General features: G+C 38.7%; 1 protein-coding gene across 2 annotated transcripts in view; it reads right to left on the bottom strand.

Moving 5' to 3' along the window:
• LOC124155661 (rabphilin-3A) overlaps positions 1-23,749 on the bottom strand; it is a 340,415-nt gene that overhangs the window by 114,847 nt on the left and 201,819 nt on the right. For both annotated transcript variants that reach the window (XM_046529670.1, XM_046529669.1), the window contains exon 4: positions 2,761-2,910. In XM_046529670.1, coding sequence (XP_046385626.1) covers positions 2,761-2,910 — 150 coding nt within the window. The remainder of the gene's footprint in view (positions 1-2,760; positions 2,911-23,749) is intronic.

Below are 23,749 nucleotides of genomic sequence, written 5' to 3'. Positions count from 1 at the left end.
AAACATACTATGTTGTTGATCTTAATTTTAATAATTGTATTTGTCGTGGCAACACTTAAGTTGTTTACTTAAACTGTGTTATTCTTGCTGAATAAAACCTTGATTAGGTTTTTACTGAAACTGATATTTTACTACAGAGATGTTAAAAGTACGCCTTCACACGAAAAATCACCTCCTTTAGTGATCGCTATCGCTACACTTTTTTCGGAAATGCTTCCTTTTATGAAGGTAATAAAGTATGAGATGGACGGCTAAAATGATCATTAATTACACTCAATGTCAATATCTGACGGGATTCCTAGGGTAAAAAAATATAAATGCATACCACACGTTATTAAATTGAGGGGTAATTTGAGCCTTAAAATGTAGAGAGCGCTACAATGGTTCAGGCGAAAATTGTATTGCGGGAGATATAAAGGAATGTAGAGTCATAAAAAACGAATTAAGATCTAAACCTCGAGGAGAAGACGGATACCCGCGGAATTAAGGCAATAAAAGATGAAAAATTGCCACGGGAGCTTGCTCTCGGGATAATGGAGCTTATAAATGCTCCGCCGCGGGCACTGCGAACGAGATTTAAAGGCTAACAACCTCCTCAGGGAATGGAGCTCACTCTGTGAAGAAACAAAGGCAACTATGAAGAAGAGGGCAAAGAAAGGGATCGAGTTGGCTAAAAGATTAAGGCCAATGATAAACCTTGCATTTTAACTCTTACTTTCCACGAGGAAATATGGAGTATGTACCAGGAAAACGTCAGAGATTAAACTCTTTCGTAAAAAAAACATTTTTAGCAGCGAACATCAGAAATATCATAATCATAAGGTTAAGAAGTTTTTAAAATACTCAAACAGTTTAAATTCCACAGAATACACTCTCCATTGAGAAGAACAAAAAATTATATTAGAATTATCTAGGTTATTACTACATATGGTCATGATAAAAATATAAAATAAAGTAAACACATTTTATGTGCTCAGAATGCTCTTAATTTCAACTAACTTTCCTTCAAACGAATGAAAACAACAGAACTAACAAGGTTAAGAATTATTTTTTTAATACGGAAGGAAGGAAAAAGAAGTTCAAATTTCATATAGGATACTTTCAGAATATTGAAAAGATTAGCTAATGGCATGGTTAAGCAGACAACTGCGCATTAGGAATCTCAAGATTAATGTTCAATGACGATGATTCATATCTACAAAGGGTAAAGTGCTAACAATTCCTCCACAATATACAAGAACCCACAATGATTATTACGTATGATACTTAAGGTAATTGGATATAAAAGGCGCACTACCAATTACTGGGTAAAACTTAGGTCGGTACAGTCCTCGCTATAGCCACTCGAGAGGACTTTTCATAGACCATAGGCTCCTTTCCTGCGTTCTCGGATCTAAAAATATTTAATCATATCTCTAAAAGTTGTTAACATCGATTTGTTTAACGCCGACGAGGCGCCCAATAAGGGACAAGTCGTCTCACTACGCTTCCTTTATTACCTTCTACCATCTTCCGATTTATATAATCAAAGATAAACGTCCTCCTAGCAGCATGCGCGGGATGAATTTTGCTGTATTGGAGGCGTGGGAGGGGGAGAAGCGAGCGTGGAGGGGAAGGGATCGGCCTGCGGCTCTTGTATCCGCGACGCTGCGTGGGCGTTGGAATATTTTCTTCGCGGACTCGGACTCAAATTAGGCATTTCGTGGCTAAACGGTGGCAGATACGTCAAAATACACGAACTTTTTGATCTAAAGGGAAGTAGCTTGGCAAAATCTATAGGGAATGACCATAAAATACTATATTTCTCGAATTTCGACCCTCCTCCCCTAAAATGCATTTGAGCGAGGGTCAGGGGTTCACCTAGAGGTCTCAAATTTTTCAGGCCTTATTTTTGATCGGTCCCACAACTTTTTTTCATTGGGCCAGATGGATTTGAAAAAAAATCGATTTTTCCGATCCGCCCTAATATTCAATGAGTATATGTGATCCGGAGCAACAGGACTTAATGCATGAACTTAATAAAATACAAAGGAAAGTTGCGCTTTTCGTCAAAAACTGCTACGGGCGTAAGGAAAGATTTACACGGATGTTAATTAAATTTGGCTGGGGGCCGCTAGGGTCTCGGAGGCATCTCGCTTGACTTACAGTGCTTGAGAAATTGAGAATGTACATCTTTCAGAGTGACAAGGACAGTGGCGTAGCCAGGAATTTCGTTCAGGGGGGGAGTCCAAAAAAAACAAGGGGGAAAAATTTTTGAAAAACAGTACCAAGTAATGGGTTTTAAACTAATTTTAACACTTTTCCTAAACGACAAACTTGATTTGTCAAAGAAATATTGTAAATTCATGATTTTTCAATATTTTGTTTTCTTTTTTGAAAGAAAAAATGTGTTTTTATATTTATTTAAAATTGTATTTTTTATATTTCGTTTCCGAACCCCCCAAACCCTCCCCCCTGGCTAAGCCACTGGACAATGAACATCATATTAGAGCCCTACTACATATCCACTTCCGATAGAAACGATAAATTAAGAGAGATATGTTGCCGAACGGATAGGTATGGGAATTCGTTTTTTCTCCGAGCGATAAAGGACTTAAATAAATGTTAGGCGATACTTGAAAGCATTTCCTTTCTATTTATTAACGACTGGAGTCCGAACGCCACCCGCCACTCACCTATTGAGACGGCTTGCAGGGCAGTATGTAAACGTGGATGTAGACATATCTGGGGAGAATCGCGTCGCGCATAAATTACACTCACCCTATCCTCTCCTGCTCGTTGGCTTCAAGTGCCTCGGCCCTCTTGATCACCCGCAAGATAGCCGCCTGCTCCGTCTCGTCCAGAGCCGCCGGCTTCGGAGTCCCGAAGGACTGAAGCTGCTGCGTCTTCACCGACCATCCCGTCTTCAGCCTGTAAAAAGACAATAAGAAAAAAAGTCCATTATGAACTACTCTATGCCTCCAAATTGTTTTTTAAGTTTATGAGTAAGTGAGACGAGAAATTATGGGAAGCGTTCGGAGAAATCAAGGATAGAGGCGAAATGTGGTGCTACAGAACAATGATGAGGATCAGATGGATCGACCGAGTTAGAGATGAGGAAGTCCTTAGACGAGTAAGAGAGAAGAGAAGCCTCATGAAAACCTTTACAAGAAGACGGGACAACCTTAAAGGCCACATCTTGAGACATGATGGCCAGATGAAGACAATCGTCGAGGGAGAACTTGTAACTTCAACTTCAAAATCACTGGATTGTGGTCGTGATTAAAGGCGGTGGGAAGTAGGATCACAAGCGACGGGAGAAGCAAGAAAGAAATTATCAGCAGAATAGCCCGGGCAAAGAGAGCATTCCACCATAAGGGAGACCTGCCTACAGCGGTAAACTTAAATATGGAGGTGAAGAAACAATTTGTAAGAACTTACATTTGGAGTATGCTCCTATATGGAAGTGAAGCATGGATAATGACAGCAGCGGAGAAAGCAAGGATAGTGGCTTTCGAAATGTGGTTTGTGGTGCTACAGAAGAATGATGATGGTGAAATGGATCGACCTGGTTAGTAATGAGGAAGTCCTTAGACGAGTAAGAGAGAAGAGAAGCCTCATGAAAACCTTGACAAGAAGACGGAACAACCTTAAAGGCCACATCTTGAGACATGATAGCATGATGAAGACAATCGTCGAGGGAAAAGTGGATGACAAGAACGGATAAAGATGACCTCGAATGAAATATTTGGAAGAATGGCTTAAAATGACGCAGTCGTGTTCACGGCAGGGCCGGATAAGTAAAAAGTCGGATTATAGAGAAAGTGCTGTAACTGCATTTTTCTTTTAACGAGATTTTTGTACACCAATTGATCCGTAAGTATTCAAAGATTAAGAAAAGATATTCTTAAACAAATCAATGTAAACGATATTAAGGATACGCAGAAGACCCATTTTCATTTATTTGAGGAGGGGCCCGTTCACCACAGCATATTTATAATTCGTTTTCTTCCTCGACGTGAGATGGGATTGGAGAAGGGGGGATCGACAGAGTCTATGGGAAGACCCTCAAGGAAGATATTGAAGGAAAAAGAAATGGAATCTCACGGAGGGAGACGCATCAGCGAGATCCCATATAGGATTCTCAGCTGCTTCGGAGAGGAGTGGGCGATTACTGGGGAGGACGACGTGAGACACAGCTCTTCTTTGCTTCCCAGCGGAAGAATAAAAAATAAGATCCATTGGACCGATTCCCTCGGCGTACACTTGGCTCATACATTGTATTCCCTTTTTCTTAAGGAGCCTCTACCACTACCACATAATTCAAAACAAAAGCTTAGTCATACAACGATCGTTTAAATAAATTAATTTTCCACATTTGGCATTCTTGGATAATAATAAGTGAATTTATAATAATAATAATAAATTTACAGAAAACACTCTCCTTCAGAATTAATAAATATGTAGAACTTGCTGCAGAGAATAACGCCATGTGGGAAATAGAATTGTTGCACGTATGCCCAATATGCATAACAACAGCAGGAATCACACCACGTGAAGTGCTACATCAATTATAAAAAAACTAAATATGGAATGTAACCTAGGAAAAATATAAAAATCATTCATCCTAAATCCTAGAACAATAAATAGTATAATTATTATTATAATTATACGATTTATTGTTGTTTAGACTTGTCCATTCTTAGAACATGTTGGCGTTATACAATGCAATAGAGCTCATAAAAGGCAAATAACAAAAAATTATATGGGAAAATATAGCGACGGACGACAACAATAGTGAAAATAACATGAGAATATAAAAGAGATGAAGTAATAACAATAGTTATGCATTTTTGATGGTTTGCGTGTAGCGAAAATATATTTTTGCTCACAAAAAGACAAAGAGACAGAAACCGTCACATTTTTTTGAAAAATGTTACATTATACATAATTTAGGCCATAAAACAAGTGGATTCGTAAAATTATAATATGGGTCAGTGGTATGAGCCATGGGTTTCTCCAGAGGAGAGAGTCCGCAGCCCACTGCTGGCATCATTTTTTTTTATTTCGGACTCTTTAAAATTACATTTCCAGATGTTGTCTGGGATTTTATTGTATACAAGACTATGTAAAGAATTCTGCCCATTGATTAATCGAGAAATACCGATCTTCAATGGTTCAACATACGATCGAAACATTGTACAACAATGGCGTAAACAAGCAGTTTGAAGGAACTATCTCATAGTTAATTTACTTAACTACTAGCGTCAGTTACTGCATTCATTTCCTACAAATTTAGGGCAGCATGAGAATTGTCATAACTCCTATGTTTACCGGCAAATTTTACCCGTTACTTTTGCTAACTATAAAAATCGTCTATCTTTAATTTTATATTTTTACTAACAAAAGATGAGTACCGTCGAGAACGCTACAATTATTGAAATAGATTCCGAGACAACATTTTCTTTTATTCGATGATAGAAATCAAAGAAAGTCGATATAGCATAGAGATTAATACATGAACGTAATATGATGACATTCGCAACTGTGACATATTTATATTCTGCCGCGTGAACGGCGGTGAACTTCAATATAATCGCATGAAACAAATCACCAACGCTGGAAATTTAGCCTCGGGCCAACTCGGTTTTCCGAGTCATTGCGCAGACCATTACGCTATAAATGCACCGTATGTTCCCATGGCAATTGAACCTCTGGATGTCGGACCCATGAAGATCATCTAAGATGGAAACGCAAGGGAGAACACATGGCTCCCTGAATCTTGGAAAATTGCCGCAGGACTTGAGAAACATCAGTATCGAAGCAGTATGTGCAGTGGCCGGGAAAGCCAAAGGCTCGGGAAACGAAGAGGGAAAACTCTAACTGCAGTTACAATTTGATTTTATCTTTTCGTTTAAAAATTGACACCGTAAAGCCTAATTTCCCTATTCAAAGGCCAATGGATCGCAGCACAGAGAACTTTTTCCAATGGCAATTGGTGTGAACACAGTAGCTTTTTTGAAAGATATTAGGACCAGTTTCACTTAGCTGTTAGTTTCAGAAACACAAAAATAATTTCCCGCAAATTAAGGCTGTACAAAAACTACTTTTTATACTTTTCATGACTCCTATCACACACGTACCTTATAACTAATTTTGGACCAAACGACGCGAGTTATAAATTAGCATTATGCACTTATACTGATGACAAATAAGTATCATACTTGGATACTAAAAATGTAGGTGAATTGAAATTTTGGGTTGGAAAGCGCACTTTATTGCACCGAAATTCCATATAATGTAAACAGAAGAGTATTATGTGAAATTTTGATGGAAATTTCTCTCATCTCAGGTATTTCAGTGAAACTTCTTCAACTGTTTTATAGCGGAGAGGGCGATTACTGAGGATGACATGAGATGCAGCCTCACCGCTTCGACACACTCCAGTGGAAGACCAAAAAAGATTCATTCGACCGATTCCCTCTCGCAAATCCCATATCCTCTTTTTCTTTAGGAGGCTCCTCCACAGTTGCGCAGTGCAAAACAAATACTAAATTTCGTTCCATTCTTGAACTTTATTATTCTTACTCACTGCTGCAAAACTTCTTTTCGGTTGAAGCGGTCATATAATGGAATTCATTCCCTCAACAGATCCGTCAAGCAGCAAGATCAATACGCTCCGGTCACATTAGAGCATTTGCTCACTTTTGGGAAACTGCGTTAAAGCGGATTCTATGCCAGATAAAAATGCTAAATTTTAAATATTTCATCCACAGGAGTCACCATTACTTCATTATAAATTGTTAAAATGTAAAGAATTGCGATTGCAATGAAACACATGAACACGTACCAGACTCCCTACTATATTTCCAGGTTCGACAGAAAAAATTAACTAAGATAAAATTAAGAGATATTCGGTCAAACGTATAGGTATAAGAATTCTTTTTCCCCCCGAACAATCAAGGGCTTTTATTAAAGTTAGGCGGAACTTCGTTCAAGAATTTCCTTTTTATTCGTCAACGCCTGGTGCCTTAGCACCCCTGCCAAACCCCTATTGAGTCGGCTTGCGGGGTACGGTGTAGATGTACTTGTTACATTATTACTGTCTTGTGGTGTTTTATTTTCTTTACTCCACATATTGATGTACCGTATTCAATAAAAATGCTCAATAATATTATTTGTTTTTTAATAATGGGGAAAACAAGGTGAAAAAGCCAAAATACTTCGAAAAATAACCTGGTATAAACATAATCTTTTAGTAAACTAAGAAAAGATAATATTCGAAGGTATTATTAATATTACCTATACTATGACTACAAGATCCTAAAGAAATGTGTTGGGTTTCAAAATGCTTCGTACAAAAAAATAAAATTCTGAGAGCCGAATATTCATTGCCAGGTGTCAACGGTGCAAACAGAGAAGCATTTGTTTCGTGAGGGTGACGTTTATTTCACGTCTCCTAGGAGGAGCTTCCTCCAGAATCGTTTCCACCGCACGTGAGGGGTTTGCCGTTTCAGCGGAGGGAAGAGCCTTCCTTCGATCGGTCTCTCGTAGTCGCGCCACGCATGGCTTGGAGCAGGTAATCGGTTCACGTTCCCCTGAAGCACTGATTGTTTTCAATTGTCAAAGGAGACTTCCCGATTTGTACTCTCCCCTAAAATCACGAATCACGAGAAAGTGAAAGAGGCATCAATTTTAACGATACGCAAACAATGCATACGGAAAGTTGAAAGAAATAAATCAATCCATAAATGAACTGGCTGTTTTGATTTTAAACAACATACCATCCAATGCAATAAATTTTATGGAAATACATCGCGGTGTTTTGAGTTTCAGAGGCTTTAAAATACGACCAAAACTTACGCGTCGGCAGTTATCCAGCTCCTGACCCGGTGGTGATCCCGAAAACATTTTACGAAGTCTATTTGCTGGGAATGCACCAAATAGTTTTTACCTATTTGTTAAGTTTTGGTCGTATTTTAAAGCCTCTGAAACTCAAAACACCGCGATGTATTTCCATAACATTTATTGCATTGGATGGTATGACGTTTCGACGTCCGACTCGGCCATCGCCCTCAGGGCTGTGAGTGATCCGACTTGGCCATCGAAACGTCGGCAGTTATGCAGTTCCTGACCCGGTGGCGATCCTGAAAACATTTTACGAAGGTAAAAATTAGTCTGTTGCCGATTATGATTTCTCTGCATCAAGTCAATAAAGGTAAGAGGTATTCTAGCAGAAGATGGCAGCTGAAAAATTCAACCACTTGTGAAGTTAAGTGTCAGTGACTGAATGCACTTCGTGAAAGTTGTCGCACATGGAAGAATCCATGACTTTAGTACTTTTGCATACTTGAATTATAAAAAAAGTGTACCCACTGGAGAATGCAAGATAAAACCGCCAAAAATGTAGATGGAATACACGCTTAATCACACGAGGGAAAGTACTAACAATAAGTTGATTGATGCTTCCATCACGCTACAGAAATACTAGCGTTAATAACGCTACAGAAAATGAAATAAAACAAATAATATGAAAAAAATGAATATAGTTATGCATTAATGAGACATGAGCAAAATACATATGAAATAACGGAATATTTCGGGAAAAGGTTACCGCTAGATGTGTTATCAGGGGACTAGTTGACTATCCTTATAGAGGGACCTCAACGATAAAAAAGTAAACATAATTTTCATGAACATTTTACAATACGCTATTCCAACTGAAATTTATTGACACATTAATATAACTGAGTATACTTCCACGGCAGATGTGATACAATTTTCCAAAACGGAGTTAGAAGAGGAAGAATAAATTAGAGTTAAATGTCAATATTTCTCCACTGCTTGTACTACCATACTGTCAATTTTTCATTGAATAGTACTATCATGTGTCAGAAAGAAAACTGTATAAAACTAGGTATATACGCAAATCACATTGTAAAGAGTTAAGAGTAACAATGGAAAATTACCAGTGTTTCCATGCATGTCAATATCGACGGTATTTCCAAATAGCAACGTGAAGTAACTATTCCGTCTCACAGGCATCCCCAACTCATTTTTGCCTTCCGATTCGTAGTCCCATTGGGTCGCATTTGGGCCCTTTGGAGCAAAATATACAAACCCCCTTTGTGCAGAGGAATTCTTTCGATGATTTCAACGGGGGAAATATTTCGTCGACAAAGATCGCATGTGCCAAACGCCCGTACTCCTGGGAGCCAAAATCTGGAAAGGAGGCAATAACCGAATAGCTGTCAGCCGAGAGGGGATTCACGCGCTTTGGGGAAGTAAGAGGAAACATTCCTCAGCTCTGATTCAAACCCTCGTTCCTTCAATTTTAACCCAAAATTCTTGAGAACTTAAAAATAAAATATGAGACGGACTATATACACAGAAAAAGAGTCATTGCATGCATAGAAAAATATTACATTAATAAATATATTTATTTCGCGTGCAAAGAGAATAAGACTCAAGGTTAAAGTAGGTGGGCAAAAACTTGCGTAGTTAGAGCCAATCAACTATTTGGGCAGCACATCAGAGGAAAAATGATACGGAAATAAGGACATAAGGAAGAGAATTGCGTAAGCAACTTGTATAGACTTGTATAGAAAGGGGCTTATGAGAGGATCGTTATGCAAGAATTTAAATGAAAGTGCATTGAAGAGTCTGATCTTAAGTGTGGCGCTGTACGGTGCGGAAACATGGTCACCTCCTAAGGGGGACGAAAGAAGATTGGAGGTGTTTGAGATGCGGGTGTGTAGAAGAATGGAGAAGGTGAAGTGGACGGAGAGGAGGAGGAACGACGAAGTGTTTGTCAAGGTGGGTGAGGAGAGGCAGCGTCTAGATGAGATACGGAGGAGGAACAACATACCAAAAGATTGGTTTGACGCACCTCTTAACTCAAATCTCCTATTAGCTAATCTTTTCACACCTACGTATTTGTTATCTTTCACATCATTCTTTACCTTTTTCATATACATATAAATATTTTTGAAGTCTTCCTTTTCCATACTTCCCATCTCTTGTCTTTCGATCATCAGGCCATTATGTTTCAAGATATGGCTGAAAATGTTGTTTCGTCTTTTTTATCAAGTTTTTCATGAGGCTTCTCTTCCATTCTTTTAACGACTTTCTCATTGCTTACTCGGTCGATCCATTTGTTCCTCATCATTCTTCCTTAACGCCACATTTGGAAAGCCTCTACCTTTTTTCCTCCGCGGCTGTCATTGTCCATTCCTCCCTTCCTTACAGAAGTATATTACAAATGTAAGTTCTGATTAACTGTTTTTTTACTTCTAGGTCTAAATTTTCCGCTGTAATTAGATCTTTCTCAAGGTGGAACGCTCTCTTCGCCAAGGCTATTATTCTGATAATTTATTTCTTTTCCTTCCATCGAAAATGTGTTTTAATTAAAAAATTAATGAACAAGGACTCTCTGTTCTTCAGCTTAGTTATGCTGGTTGTCAAAAACTCACCACTATATACTCTTCCTTGCTTTCCACTTGAAATTTGAAACTCTCAGCTCTCGGACTCTAAATTTACATCAGAGTAGTGCCATTCGTGGATACAGGACATTCATGAAAGGACTCTACGCGCATTTCGTCTTTAGTCTATGGTTTCCATGCACTGTCTCATCACGATGCGGTATGCGCTCCAAGAAATTGGCTATCCTCTTTTTCATTTCCCTCGACAAGCTCCTTTTTTGTGAAGGTCTCCCTAGGCTCTCTTTCAATTGTAATTTCTTTGATCCAACCTGCTTCTCCCAGGCTTCTGAAGCACCATCTATTTTTTCTTCTTTATCTTCTTGTGTACGGTCATGAAAGGCACTCCTCCATAAGTAAATTTTTCATTAAATTTTCTTTACTGCTGCACGAAAGCAGTTTGGTCAAAGAGCTTTGTTTATTTAAGAACTTTTTGTACCTTCTCTGGTATTATTATTTCTTAGCGGAATTAAATCCAAACAACCTTTCCTTGAAAGAATTCATGGAAATAGAAAACCATCATTCTTACTACACTTTCATTTCTAAGAGGTTACAAGAATGAGGGTTCAAGGGTACAAGGATTACACACGAGTGAAGAAACTAAAGCGTTTGGTATGCTTAAAAAATAGTGTAAATTATACTATGAATTGGATCACAAAGCATCATCTGGTCCAATTTAAGTCATTACCCTTTACTTGCTTCTCCTGTAATAGAAAACCGTATTAGCGAAAAATGAACGCACTTGCATAGAGCCTCACCTTAACTACTACGGAGATATTTACAGAGCTTGTAAATAGACTTCAAGATCCAGCTTCAAAAGCTTGCGAGCAAGACTCGATATATATTTATGGCCTTAGAAAGCATGTTCATAGCACTCTGTACCAGGCGCGCAGTTAAGAATTAAAGCTAGGGGGTGTTTTAGGAGCAACTAATACTGGGAGTATGAAATACGGGAGGTGCGGGGGCCCTCCCACAAAATTTTTTTAAGAGAAATGGTTCAAAATGGTTAGTTTTACGACTTTCTGAGGGATATTTTTGTTAATTCTTCAGTATTTCTCTGTATTTCTATTCCTCTGTATCTGCTATTATGTAAGTAGTAACTGTTATCAAATGAAGCAAAATGGATTAATTTTTAAAATTTCTCTTAGTTCTGGGGGGGGGGGAGTTATCCCCCAAATCCCCCCTCGCTGCGCCACTGCCCGTACTGACGGGAACTGAAACGATTGTGGACAAATGTTCGGGCTAACTTTGGTGATTGAGAAATGTATTAGGCATTGCGACTGAAGGATTCATCGTACCTAGCACCGCTATTCAAGCCATACATATCCACCAAGCCAAAATAATGCCGCCGTCGAGACACAGGAATATCTCCTATATCCTTTCACTAGCTGTGAAATTTATTGTGCTTCTTCAATGATTCGCCGCTGAAAAGTGAATAGAGATAGTTGGCCAGTCATTTTGCTTTGCGATCCATTTGGACGTTCTATTCCTTTGTATTTTAAGAAATAACACACGAGACGTAGAATTCCATGGGAAAAGTAACAGCTGATTCCAAGATTAACTTTCATGGATAGGAACTCGAGATTGGATAGGAACTTACATGGATAAGAATTCAGGGATTCGAAACGTGAAGTTACGATATCTGCAAGAAAGGATCGGGAATTGACTCTGGAACGACATTTAGTTTTTATATATCCTGCATGCACCGCAACCAGCAATTCTCAATCGCAAATTTGGCTACTTATTTCTTCCCCAAAATTTCCCAAAAACTTCAACCAATACTAAGCAAAACGATATAGTAACCAGTACCACGCCGGAAAGACATCCTCGCGGATCATAAAAGGATAGCTTGCCAAAAATAGTGTTAAAATTATTTTCTCATCCCAGACATGCACACAATTAAATAAATATAGTTAATGTGATGTAAGAATTGCCGAGACATGATGAGGCAGGTTGGAGTAACTAGAGACGTTTAAAAGTAATAAAACAACACTCAGAGCCTAGATGTTTGGTGAAGATTTGGATTTTTTTCCCTTAAAGGTAGGCGGATGATCATCGAGGGAGTTGTACCACTGGAGGCACGACGCATTGAAAGAACAAGAAGGTGGGGGAAGGCACGGAGCGGCAAGAGAAACTGCTACAGAGCTGGGGAAGTGAAATAGACTGAGATAATCGAACGATAGTAAAAAAGGGTTACTGAAGCGGTGACGTACTAACGCCAATCGATGAACGAAAATAATCTTGGTTTTCCTTCACAGGCAAAAAAACGGAAGATTATCTCCTCATTTCTTTCCTCGCATCTTGAGGCTCAAGATCTCCTACACATAAGTCTCATGTTCACAAATTCTTCAATTCTATCAGAAAGCTCTAATATTAACTCAAATTTACCTATATTAATTGACTGGATCTGCATTTTGACCTGTAGACAATTTGAGCCTTGAGAAAATGTATTATAGAGTAACCCTTAGGTGCACGCTAAGCCGGGATTTTGCCGCATTTTTCAAAAATTCGAAATAGCGCGTTTACTGTGTATGGATCACTTGTGGCACACTTTGATATTCTATTACTGTACTTTTCCCTCCACCAAGAACATATGTTTGCGTCAATTTGACGGCCAACTATTGTGTAAGTGAGAACGACGTAACTTCGGGTGATTTGCCGCTAGATGGCGTTCACCCGATCCTAAGGAACTTCTGAAAATCTGTCGTTACCGTGGAAACTTGGAAGCATAATTCTTTTTGCAACACTATGTTAATATTGTGTCTCGTATATATTATATTTTTTGTAAGCATTTGCATTATCATTTCTTCACTATTATTATTTGTTTATTTATTTATCTCAACCTCAAACTATTTACACTTGAGAAAATAAGTTATGCACGTTCTTCATAATATATTATGCATTGGAGTTTGAAGGCGAATAGTCGGCACTTGGTATATCTACTGCGAGAAAAGAACATAATGCTGAAAAGGCATTATAACAAGATTTAGGAATCGTAACCCCCTTATGGATGTAAATTGTATTATGATTTTATCGAATTGTGAACAAATGGAGCCGGTGGTGACTAATGTAGAGTATATGATATTCCAAGGTGAGAACGTATTTATCACCCTGATGAGTTCTAACGAGTGCTTCAAAAGCTTGATAATGCTTGAGCTTGTTTTCCAGAAATCAGTTGGAAAAACTTAGGCTTTTTCTTTACTTACATGAATTTATTTTAGCATGTTTTTAATATCGTTAATATTTGTTAACAAATTACATATATATTTTTTTCAGAAGATAGTTTAATATTACTTTGTATTACCGTGCAATACCCGAGAAAATAGATGGCGATTTTCTGTATTTTATCGATTCATTATAATTGCTTTACTCACTTTATTCCATTAAAAGACCATTTTGGAGGAAGAACCGTGTTCCACAAACAATAAGGAGGAATGGAGTTGTGAGTTCATTTTCAGAAGAATTTAGGGCAAACTGATAAGAAAGGATTAATTATAGCATTTTCATTAGTAGCAAGGAAGTGTGAAAAGTTTCAAGCAGATCAGAAAATTGAATCGTTTCAGGCTTGATTTTGTGGAAGTTTGATATATCTATGATAAAAACACGAATGGTAATTTCCACACTATTTAATTAAACACTCAGCGACCGACTATGGTTTCAACACTTTGTGTCATTTTCAAGAAAATGACATGAAGTCTTAAAACCATGGCCGGTCGTTGAGGGTTAAATTAAAAAGTGTGGAAGTTACCATTTGTGTTTTTATCACAGAAATGAAAAGTAGGTTAAAAATCAAATACAAGATTTCATCGATGATACAGACAAATAGACAAGGCAAGTTTAGAAAACGCGTGTAAATAAAAAGGAAAAGTGGGTAGAGATGCTAGTACAATGTGGATGCGTAGTTTTCCGCGGCGTTGTCTAGATGATGTCTCCATGTTCCTGGGTTTCACCGCGTGGATTTTCTTTGTGACGACAGTTTCGCCGGTATTCCAACCGGCGTCTTCAGGTCGAACTGTCGTCACAAAGAAAATCCACGCGGTGAAACCCAGGAACATGGAGACATCATGCTAGTACAATGATGAATACATAAACTAGGGTGTGGACATTTTGCAGTGAAAAACCTGCACAAAAATGCGTGAGGTAGCGAAAGCCTTCAGGAGAATCAAGAGCCTTGGCTGACTTCCCCAAAATCTTCACCTACTCTTCTCAATCAACCTAAATGAAACCGTTCCCGTTTTACCCCCGGAACACGAGTTTTTCAATCAGCCGCCGAACCAACTCCTGCGTACAAACCTACCAGAGAGCATCACCCTCTTCCACTCTCTACCTCCCCCTTTCGCCATGACGCACCCCAGGGGATGAGAAGGGAGTGGTTCAGGGTTCCCCCAAACCCTTGCGAACGCACCGTCGGAACTCCGACACGCGGGTAGGGAGAGGCAGGCGACGACGCGGCGTTGCCAGTTTTACGGAGGACGGGAAGTGTAACGGGGTAAGCAACGCACGGGGGCTTAAAAGGTACGCAGAGTGGAAATATCCGCAGCCTGGGAAAAGGGAAAGACGAGGTGCGGAGGAATTAGAAATGAGCCAGAAGAAAGGTTCCGTTAAAGTCAGTGAGCGACCCAATGTTAAGTGCGAATTTCTAATAAAAAATAGAACTAATTGCTTGATGGGTAACTAGAAATGAGACAAGAAACGTCAGGTGAAAATCAGTGAGCGTTCTAATATTAAGAGCGAATTCATCATCAACTAGTTTTCTGCCCACTGGCAGGTACCAAACAGCAAAGTTATCTCCACCGCCTTCTGCCAACGGCCACCTCATTGTTTTCTTTAGACCTTCTTTTTCAGGGGCGCAGCTAGGAATTAAGGCTAGGGGGGGTTTAGGCACAACTAATACTGGGGTGTCTGGGGGAGTGGAATACCCGCCAGGGTTAGCGGGAGATGCGTTGGCACTCCTTCAGAAAAATTTCAAGATAAATAGTTCAAAATGGCGAGTTTTACGGCTTTCGGAGGGATATTTTATTTATATTTACACTATTCAGTGAGTAATATTAATCCAATTAAGTAAAATGGATTAAACTTTTAAAAATTTTCTGAGCTCTGGGGGGGTTATATCCCCCAAAACCCCCCCCCTCGCTGCACCCCTGTTCTTTTTAACCTCATTGCATCTTTCATCCTCAGCCCTCTTCTTACTCTTCTCCTTCTAGTGCCCCCTCGACTGCAGTATTTAAAATCCTCACCCCTCTTAAAAATATGCCCGATTCAATGACTCTTTCTCTTTAATATAGTTCCCAATAATTTTCATTCCTCCCCAACTCTTTCCAGCACCTCCTCATTGCTCAATTTATCCACCCAATTCACTCACTCCAGCCTCCTCCACATCCATATCTCAAAAGCGTTAGCTATTCTTCCCAAGGTCCACGTTTCACATTCATACTTTGGATTGCTCGATAGGCAATCAACTAGTTAAGGAAGGACATAATAATGATGGATATCAAATAACTCGTAATTATCATTCTAACTTGTAACTAATATGGCAAACATACTTTCCTTCATTGCGGCTTTCTGTATTCTCCAGATTACTTGCGAGTGGGTAATTAGGAAGTAATAAGAACAACGGGAGAAAAAGCGGAGTATCTAATCGATTGTTGACGAGTTCTCTTTGAGGAAACTCGTGCTAACAAGTTAGAAACAGCCGCAGTAGTTTTCCTCATTTGCTTACCTGAAACGATTTCAACGTTTACACACACGTCATTAGCAAGACCTGTCTATCTTGAAAACGTCGTGTGATAGCTCTTGAAACTTCCGCATTGACAATGTTGAAAACAGTTGATAAAAATAAATGTGTAGAAAATTACTACGGCTGCTTCTATCTTGTTAAAATAAAGTATGTCGTAATATTTGCGAAGAAGGCGGAACAACTTATCAACCACGTGAGGCCTGATGAATACAATCGCTGAGGTACTCCGGGATGGCAAGTATGGCAAAGGAAAACCTCAGATGAAACAAGTATATGGAGCAGGTATTGAACGATGTGAAATATTTCAAACACCATCCCAGAATATTCTGCTGCCCATATTAAAATTTCCTCAGTAATTTGGCATGTAACTTTATTTTTTTCATATAACCATAATTCATGTTTTCTACTTCTAAATTTCTTGTTATCCTAAAAAAACTTCCCATTGTCATTGTTTTCTTCATTCTCTATCTTCAGAGTAGGTACTTGCTTTATCCTCACCCACTATACCTTGTTTATCTCCCATAAGAATAACTGAGTCGTTGTAATTCATCTCTTTGATGGAGTTTGGTATGACGATCCAGCTTTTTCAGATTCAAGTGTCAATTTATCGAAAATGATCTATTCAATTGCAAATAGTTTAGAGACAAAAGTCTCGTTTTCTGATTGGTAATAGTTTATCATCTGTTAAGTGCTGATCTGATATGAAAATCTAAATTTTCCATTCGGCCGGGGGACTGTCAATTTTATTACTGAGAAACTCTATCCACCTTAGATATAATGTGGGGAGAGAAAGGACACAAGTCTTTCTAAATTGGGAAGGATAATGAAAACTGCACCGCATGCTGGCATGGATAATTAATTTGGAAATATTGAGAAAATGGATGAAAAGCCTAGCAATAGAACAGATAATTGAAAAAAAAATGTAACAACAAAAAACAATCGGCAATTAAAAAGTCGGAAGAAAAAGCATCCATACCTCTGTGACAATAAAATTCACGATGCCAAAGGTTTTTCTTGATTTTTTCAAAGCGGTATTTTTTTCAACTACTTATGCAGGAGCTTAAGTTTTTCCGAGTTAAATAGTAACATTAAACCTAAACATCAATTTCTCCTTAACCAAGCCGAAGTGTTAAATAACCTAGAGGAGTGGCTTTCAAATGAGCTCTGAATTAATTGCTGATGATGGTGATGCCATTTATTTTTGTTCCAACAAAAGAACCCTCCACTCGGACCATCTTTCCCTTGAATAATGCCCGTTTCACTACAGAATCATTATTCAGGGTAATGCATCTTCAGCTCAAGTCTTCACCCTAGGAATGATGCCAGTCTTATTAACAATTTGAGTCGCGCAAAACAAAAGAGGTAGCTTTACATTCTGTGGGCCAGAGGTGGGCAATCTGCGACCTGCGGACGATCTGAATATTTCACTTTCAATTCGCCCATTAAATTAGAATCACTTAAGGTTTTAAAGCCTTAATTGCTGTTATGGTTTTCCGTGGTTTGCTGTGTTAAAAAAAAAACATTCACATATTTGAGGAAGTCAACACAGCAAACCGACCCTCTCTGACGCCTTTCATATTTGGCTTTTTTTAAAGATTTTCGCTGGGAATTAAATGAACGCCATATTTTTACAAATAAGTTGCAGGACTCCGAAATTGCGAAATTCTTATAAAAATTAGCGTGTGTATTGCAAGATAAACAATATGCATTTACAATAATATTGCAGTACTTATATATGCATTTTCAGAAACGAAAGAGCAAGAGCAACGAATTGCGTGGCGTCTACCAGACGCCAGGCCATTTCCTTTTCTTTGCCCGCATCGTATTTTTATAATTAGGACACTCATATTTTTTGTGAGTTATTATTTTATGAGTGTGAATAAGCCACCTATATGATTACATGTTTTGGTAAATTTATGAAATAAATTTTGATATTTTATTGCTTTTGGAGTTTGGTAGACGCCACTCGACAAGTTGAGCTTGAGACAATCCGTCATATGCTACTAGCGTCGTGATATTCATCAAAAAGTTTTTAAATACGTTTAAAATTAAAAAAACAACTATTTAAACAATTAAATTTTGGATATGCGTCTTATTTCTTCGAATTTTTTACTGCAATCGATTTAACACCTGAATAAAACTATTATTACATAGAATTTACTATGGTTCTCACATAACTGGAGTTAACTTTGGCGTATAATACACCATTTTTCCCTTCTGTTACAAACATTCATGGTGGCTTATAACATTGATGTAGACGCATAACATTAGCCGTAACGATACACATACTTTTTTTGTTGCATCGAATAACAACTTTCCAATCTGATATTTTGGTTCAAGTTCAACTGAACGGGCTATCAATATAAAATGCCTCCAAAATAAATAATTTATCCTGTCGTAAAAATTATTTGTTACGTTATTAGCAAAATGCGTACTGTGAAACTGTAAAAAATTTGTGTGTATTTACTGCTCAAATTAAGCATATTGATATAATTTCGGTGAAAGAATATCGGTAAGAAATGTCAAAATAAGTTGTTTACAGTCTTTTATTAAAACAAATATCTCCATCTTTATTAAGCATAAATGTGTTGTCCATTCATGGAATTAAGTATTCCATGAAAGATTGATTGTAGTTAAAACAGTTATTTCTACTTCCATGCGTTTTATTTTACCATTCCTATTCTGTGAGACGTCGCGCGAAAAATAGCGTTCATAAATGTGACGCGACTGACGGAGGGTTAAGAATGACAATGGTTAACAGAATAAATTTAACTGTAATTTTGTTTGAGGCTGTTGCCATTAATGTGATCTGATATTTTTTAAGGATAGAATACCAGAATTTTACCATAAGAAAGAGCACATTTTCAAAATTAAGGAGGAAGTATTCAGACAATCGAAGTCGAAGTTTAAAAATGTAGTTTAAATTTCATACAAACATGAAACCAGATCCATCAAAATAGTTATAAAATTTTTAAGTTAACTGAATTGGCTAAAATGAATCTTCTAACTGTAGATTTTTTCCTCCGACTTCATAATTTCATTGACCATGTAACCTGGTACTAGTTATGGCAGGAGTAATTTTAATTAGTATTATTTCGCCATGCGTTAGAGAGGAAGAATTGCACGCTCTTCAGAAACAAACGGCAATGAGTGTAGTGTATCTTATGAGTGGGTTGAAAGACAAGGGATACAAGTGATTTCTTTTTTCTGTGGGCAGCTAGCCACAGAAATTAGGTTTAGAAAACAAACTAGATCGATTTTCCACTCGATGTCAGGACAGAACTGACAATGAGACTCACTCGTATCCCTTGGCAACCAATTTTTGTGTATTTTTCCTAGCAATTAACTTCACCTCAGCAATTAGCTTCTAGCAATTAACTCAGAGAAATAAATCACTTGTAACCCTTGTATTCTCACCCCCTTACATATGATACAAAATGCAGTGAAGGTTTAACCTGGCTTACTGAGTTTTGCTGTAAATCTGAGTCATTTCAACAAGCATTTTTTCGCCTGGAACCATAAAGTTTATTTTTTCATTTAAATGCCACGGAGAGTTATGAAAAACGACTCCACATTCCGCTTCACGGTGATATCATCGCCTTATCGGGGCGCTTTCGTCTGCTCTGTGATTACCAACACATAAAACCGTGAATGGGATACGAACAGTGGCATCAGCTCAGTGTTGGAAGGCGAGAAATCTCGGCGAACGCTAACAGGCTCGCGTCGACCCGAGACAAAGCCTAGAGATGAGGATGGAACTAGATACGTGCTCGAGATAAGTAATCCGCTTGACGAGGATCGGTTGGATTACACGCGCTTGGAGAGAGACAATGAAGGAGGGAAATTGGATGGAATGAGAGACGCATCTGAACGGGAGGGAGAGCGAGAAGTGGGAACATTCAAAAGAAATAAGCGGGCAGCACGACGAGTAAAGCATTCCGTTCCTAAGAGAACAAAGGATTATGGGAAAGATGGAGTCAAAAATCTTCAGCTACACCATCACCCTTGGAATACATAGAGATCAAACATTCAAGGAGAACAAATCAGATGCTATTAGGTAATGTATATCAACAATTAAATTATCGTAGGCTTTCCCGGCGAAAGCTAATGATAAAATTTTCTCGGGTTCGGCACCGGCCAAGGCTAATGACGATGATAAGGAAGCTTCTCATCGAAACGTTGGTCTCGAACAGCCTTACTCGGCGCCGAAACTGAGAAGATTTTATCAATACATCAACAGTTACGTAACAGTGTGCGCTATTCAATTTATTGAATTGAGTCCACTCTCTTCTAAGGCTTAGGAAAGTTATAGGAAGGTTGTACTCCCTCGTGACCCAACATGTATACTATTGCCCTGCGGAGGGTTTTTAAATTAGTATTTTTATATGTAAACATGCGGGCAGCATGATGAGTTTAGCGTTCTGTATATAAGAGGACAAAGGATTATGGAAAAGAAGGAGCCGAAACCCTTCAGCCAATACTTCACCCCTGAAATATAGATATATCAAACATTCAGCTAGATAAAATCAGATAATTTCGGGTAAAATATATCAACGGTCATGCAATAGTGAGCAATGTTCAAAATTTCAAATTGAGACCGCTCGGTTTTCAGGCTTGGGCATGTAGAAAGTAGGTTTAACAACCTCGTAACCCAACTTGTATCCTATCATCTTGCTGAGAATTTTTAAATGAAAAAAGAAATACGCGGGTGGCGTGATGAGTAGAGCATTCCGTCCATGAAAAGACAAAGAATTATGGGAAACATGGAGTGGAATCTATTTAGTCAAAACATCACCCCTGAAATACATCGAGATCAAGCAAAGAAAAGACCTGAGGATTCGAGATGGATAACGAGAAATAGCTTTGTGCTATCAGGTAAAATATATCAACAGTTATGTAATAATGCGCCATTTTCAATTTATCAATTTGAGAGCACTCTTTCTGAAGGTCTAGACAAGTTGAAAGAAAGTTTTACTACCTTGCAACCCAACTTGTATTTTAGTCATCCAGCAATGGTTTTTTAAATTACAATGCCAATAAATAATAACTATTAATTAGGGGGTTTACTACTCACAATAAATGGCTGTCATATAATAATGGTTGCGGTTTCAGTAGTTCATAGCAAAATAGTAAGGATAGAGTGGCAGAGATTTTGAAAGGCTGCCCGATCCCTCCTTGAGTGCCACTTCAAGTACAACACTCCGCCCGTCGAATGGGACATTGAGCCGTGGTCTCGTTGGCATTTCCCTTTAGGAGTAGGCTAATGGTGACGCTGGTTTCTCTCTTGCATTGCCACTAAGGGGGCACATTATGAAATTTATTAAATATGCAAAAATAACCTGCTTGAGACGATACATTTGAAAAATAGAAAAACATAAAATTTAATTGTTTTAACTTAAACCATGCTCAAAGACACCATTCTTTTATTAGAACTATTTGTATCAACACATATTTATCATGAAGTATTTAGTGCTTTCCCAGCGAATCTTGCTGATGAAGTCTTCTCGGGAAACAGCCGGGTCAGCATGGGCATTGGTGCCAACGTTTCGATAGCCTTCTCTGCCATCGTCATCCGGGCGAATAGCGGACCTGGTTAATGCCGGGTTTATATACGCAGCTGGGGCGGTCAAGTCTTCCCTGATTGGTCCGTTTTTGGTGTCCTTCTTCCCCTAAGCTTACTCATTCATTTGATGACTGGATTCCATGTTTTGCTCAGGTTGAAACCCGCGTTTCTATTCATTGAGTTCTTTGGAAGTCTTCTTTCAATTGCCTCTTTGGCAAGCCGATTCTAATATCCGTTTGTCATGCAGAGGATCGGTTTCATCGAACGGAATGGCATGAGCCGAACACATCGCAGATGGCCTTCTCTACCACCGTCATGACGATGGCAGAGAAGGGCAACGAAACATTGGCAGCATTGTCAATCCCGACCAGGCTGATTTCCCGAGAAGAGCTCATCAACTTATTTATCAGATTGAGAGCACTCTCTACTAGGGCTTGAGTAGCTGAAAGAAAGTTTTATTGCCTCGTAACCCAAATTGCAACCAGTCAAGAGATTTAAAAAAATTAAGCCTTTCAATCTCACAAAAAGTAGTAATTTTAGAAAAAACACACACCTGAGGACAGAATCAAACAAGAGACGTGCCTTTCCCTTCAAAATCTCCGGGTAGGGCTTTAATTTCTCATAGAATGCTGGGAATATGAAAATTAAATGCCGCCATAAATCACGGCTACAATCCAGTGATTTTGACGTAGTGGTTAGGAGGGCACAGAAAAGCCCCCTTACTCGACGAACCGAAAGGTTTCTCAGAGAGAGAGAGAGAGAGGTGAAAAAAATATGCGGGAGAACCTTTTCCTGACCACCAGGGTAAAATTCCTCTGGTCCTTGCGTATTTCAATACGAAGGGCAAGCCAGGAATAATCTTTCCCCGGGGAGACATTCTAGCGCGTTGTAATCAGGCCTCCTTCAGGGATGTTTCCGAATAAAAATTTCAGAAGCGAAGAAGAGGTGGAACAAGATATTTTTTTAAGATGAGATCTTTTGGAAAAGCGACCAAAGAATTTTAAAGCGGCTAGAAAGGTATAAATCTCGAAAGGGTAATTTTCTGCGACGGAAAAAGGGGTCAAACAAGAATTGTGCGGTAAGAAAGTAAACTTCCAGCAACACTTCTAATAGAGGCGATTGCATTGGAAAAAATTACTATTTCTTAGTTTCTTTAATCCACTGAGTGTATCTAAGAACGCAAAAGAGTGTATATCTCGGGGAAATGTCAGCTCGAAGCCAGTAAAATGCGATTTTATTCGCGAACATTTAAAGAATTTAGGTAAGGTCTCGTAAGAGAAACTGTGATTAGGGTTTCAATTTTTCATGCGGTGCGGTGAATTTGAATATTAAATCATCATCATCATCACTGGTCAAAAATCCTACGATTGGTTTGACGCAGCTCTCCACTCAATTCTCCAACCAGCTAATCTTGTCACACCTATACTTATTTCTTCTCTATCATATCTTTCTTTACCTGTTCCATGCATTTTGTTTGAGGTCTTATTTTTGCATTCTTGCCATCCACTTGTCACTCGACGATTGTCTTCATCTGGCCATCATGTCTCAAGATATGGCCTATGAGGTTGTTCCGTCTTCTTATTAAGGTTTTCATCAGGCTTCTCTTTTCTCCTAATCTTCTTAGAACTTCCTCATTACTAACCAGGTCGATCCATTTCACCATTATCATTCTTCTGTAGCACCACAAACCACATTTCGAAAGCAACTATCCTTGCTTTCTCCGCTGCTGTCATTGTCCATGCTCCACTTCCATATAGGAGCATACTCCAAATTTAGGTTCTTATAAATTGTTTCTTCACCTCCATATTTAAGTTTCCCTCTGTAGGCAGGTCTCTCTTATGGTGAAATGCTCTCTTTGCCCGGGCTTTGCTGATAATTTCTTTCTTGCTTCTCCCGTCGCTTGTGATCCTACTTCCCACCGCCTTTATTCACGACCACAATCCAGTGATTTTGAAGTTGAAGTTACGAGGGCACAGGAAAGCCTCCCTTACT

This window comes from Ischnura elegans, chromosome 3 (assembly GCF_921293095.1).
Source record: "Ischnura elegans chromosome 3, ioIscEleg1.1, whole genome shotgun sequence".
In the NCBI taxonomy this organism is placed as follows: Eukaryota; Metazoa; Arthropoda; class Insecta; order Odonata; family Coenagrionidae; genus Ischnura; species Ischnura elegans.
Note: the sequence above shows the minus strand (reverse complement) of the source record. Positions and strands in the feature narration are given on the sequence as shown.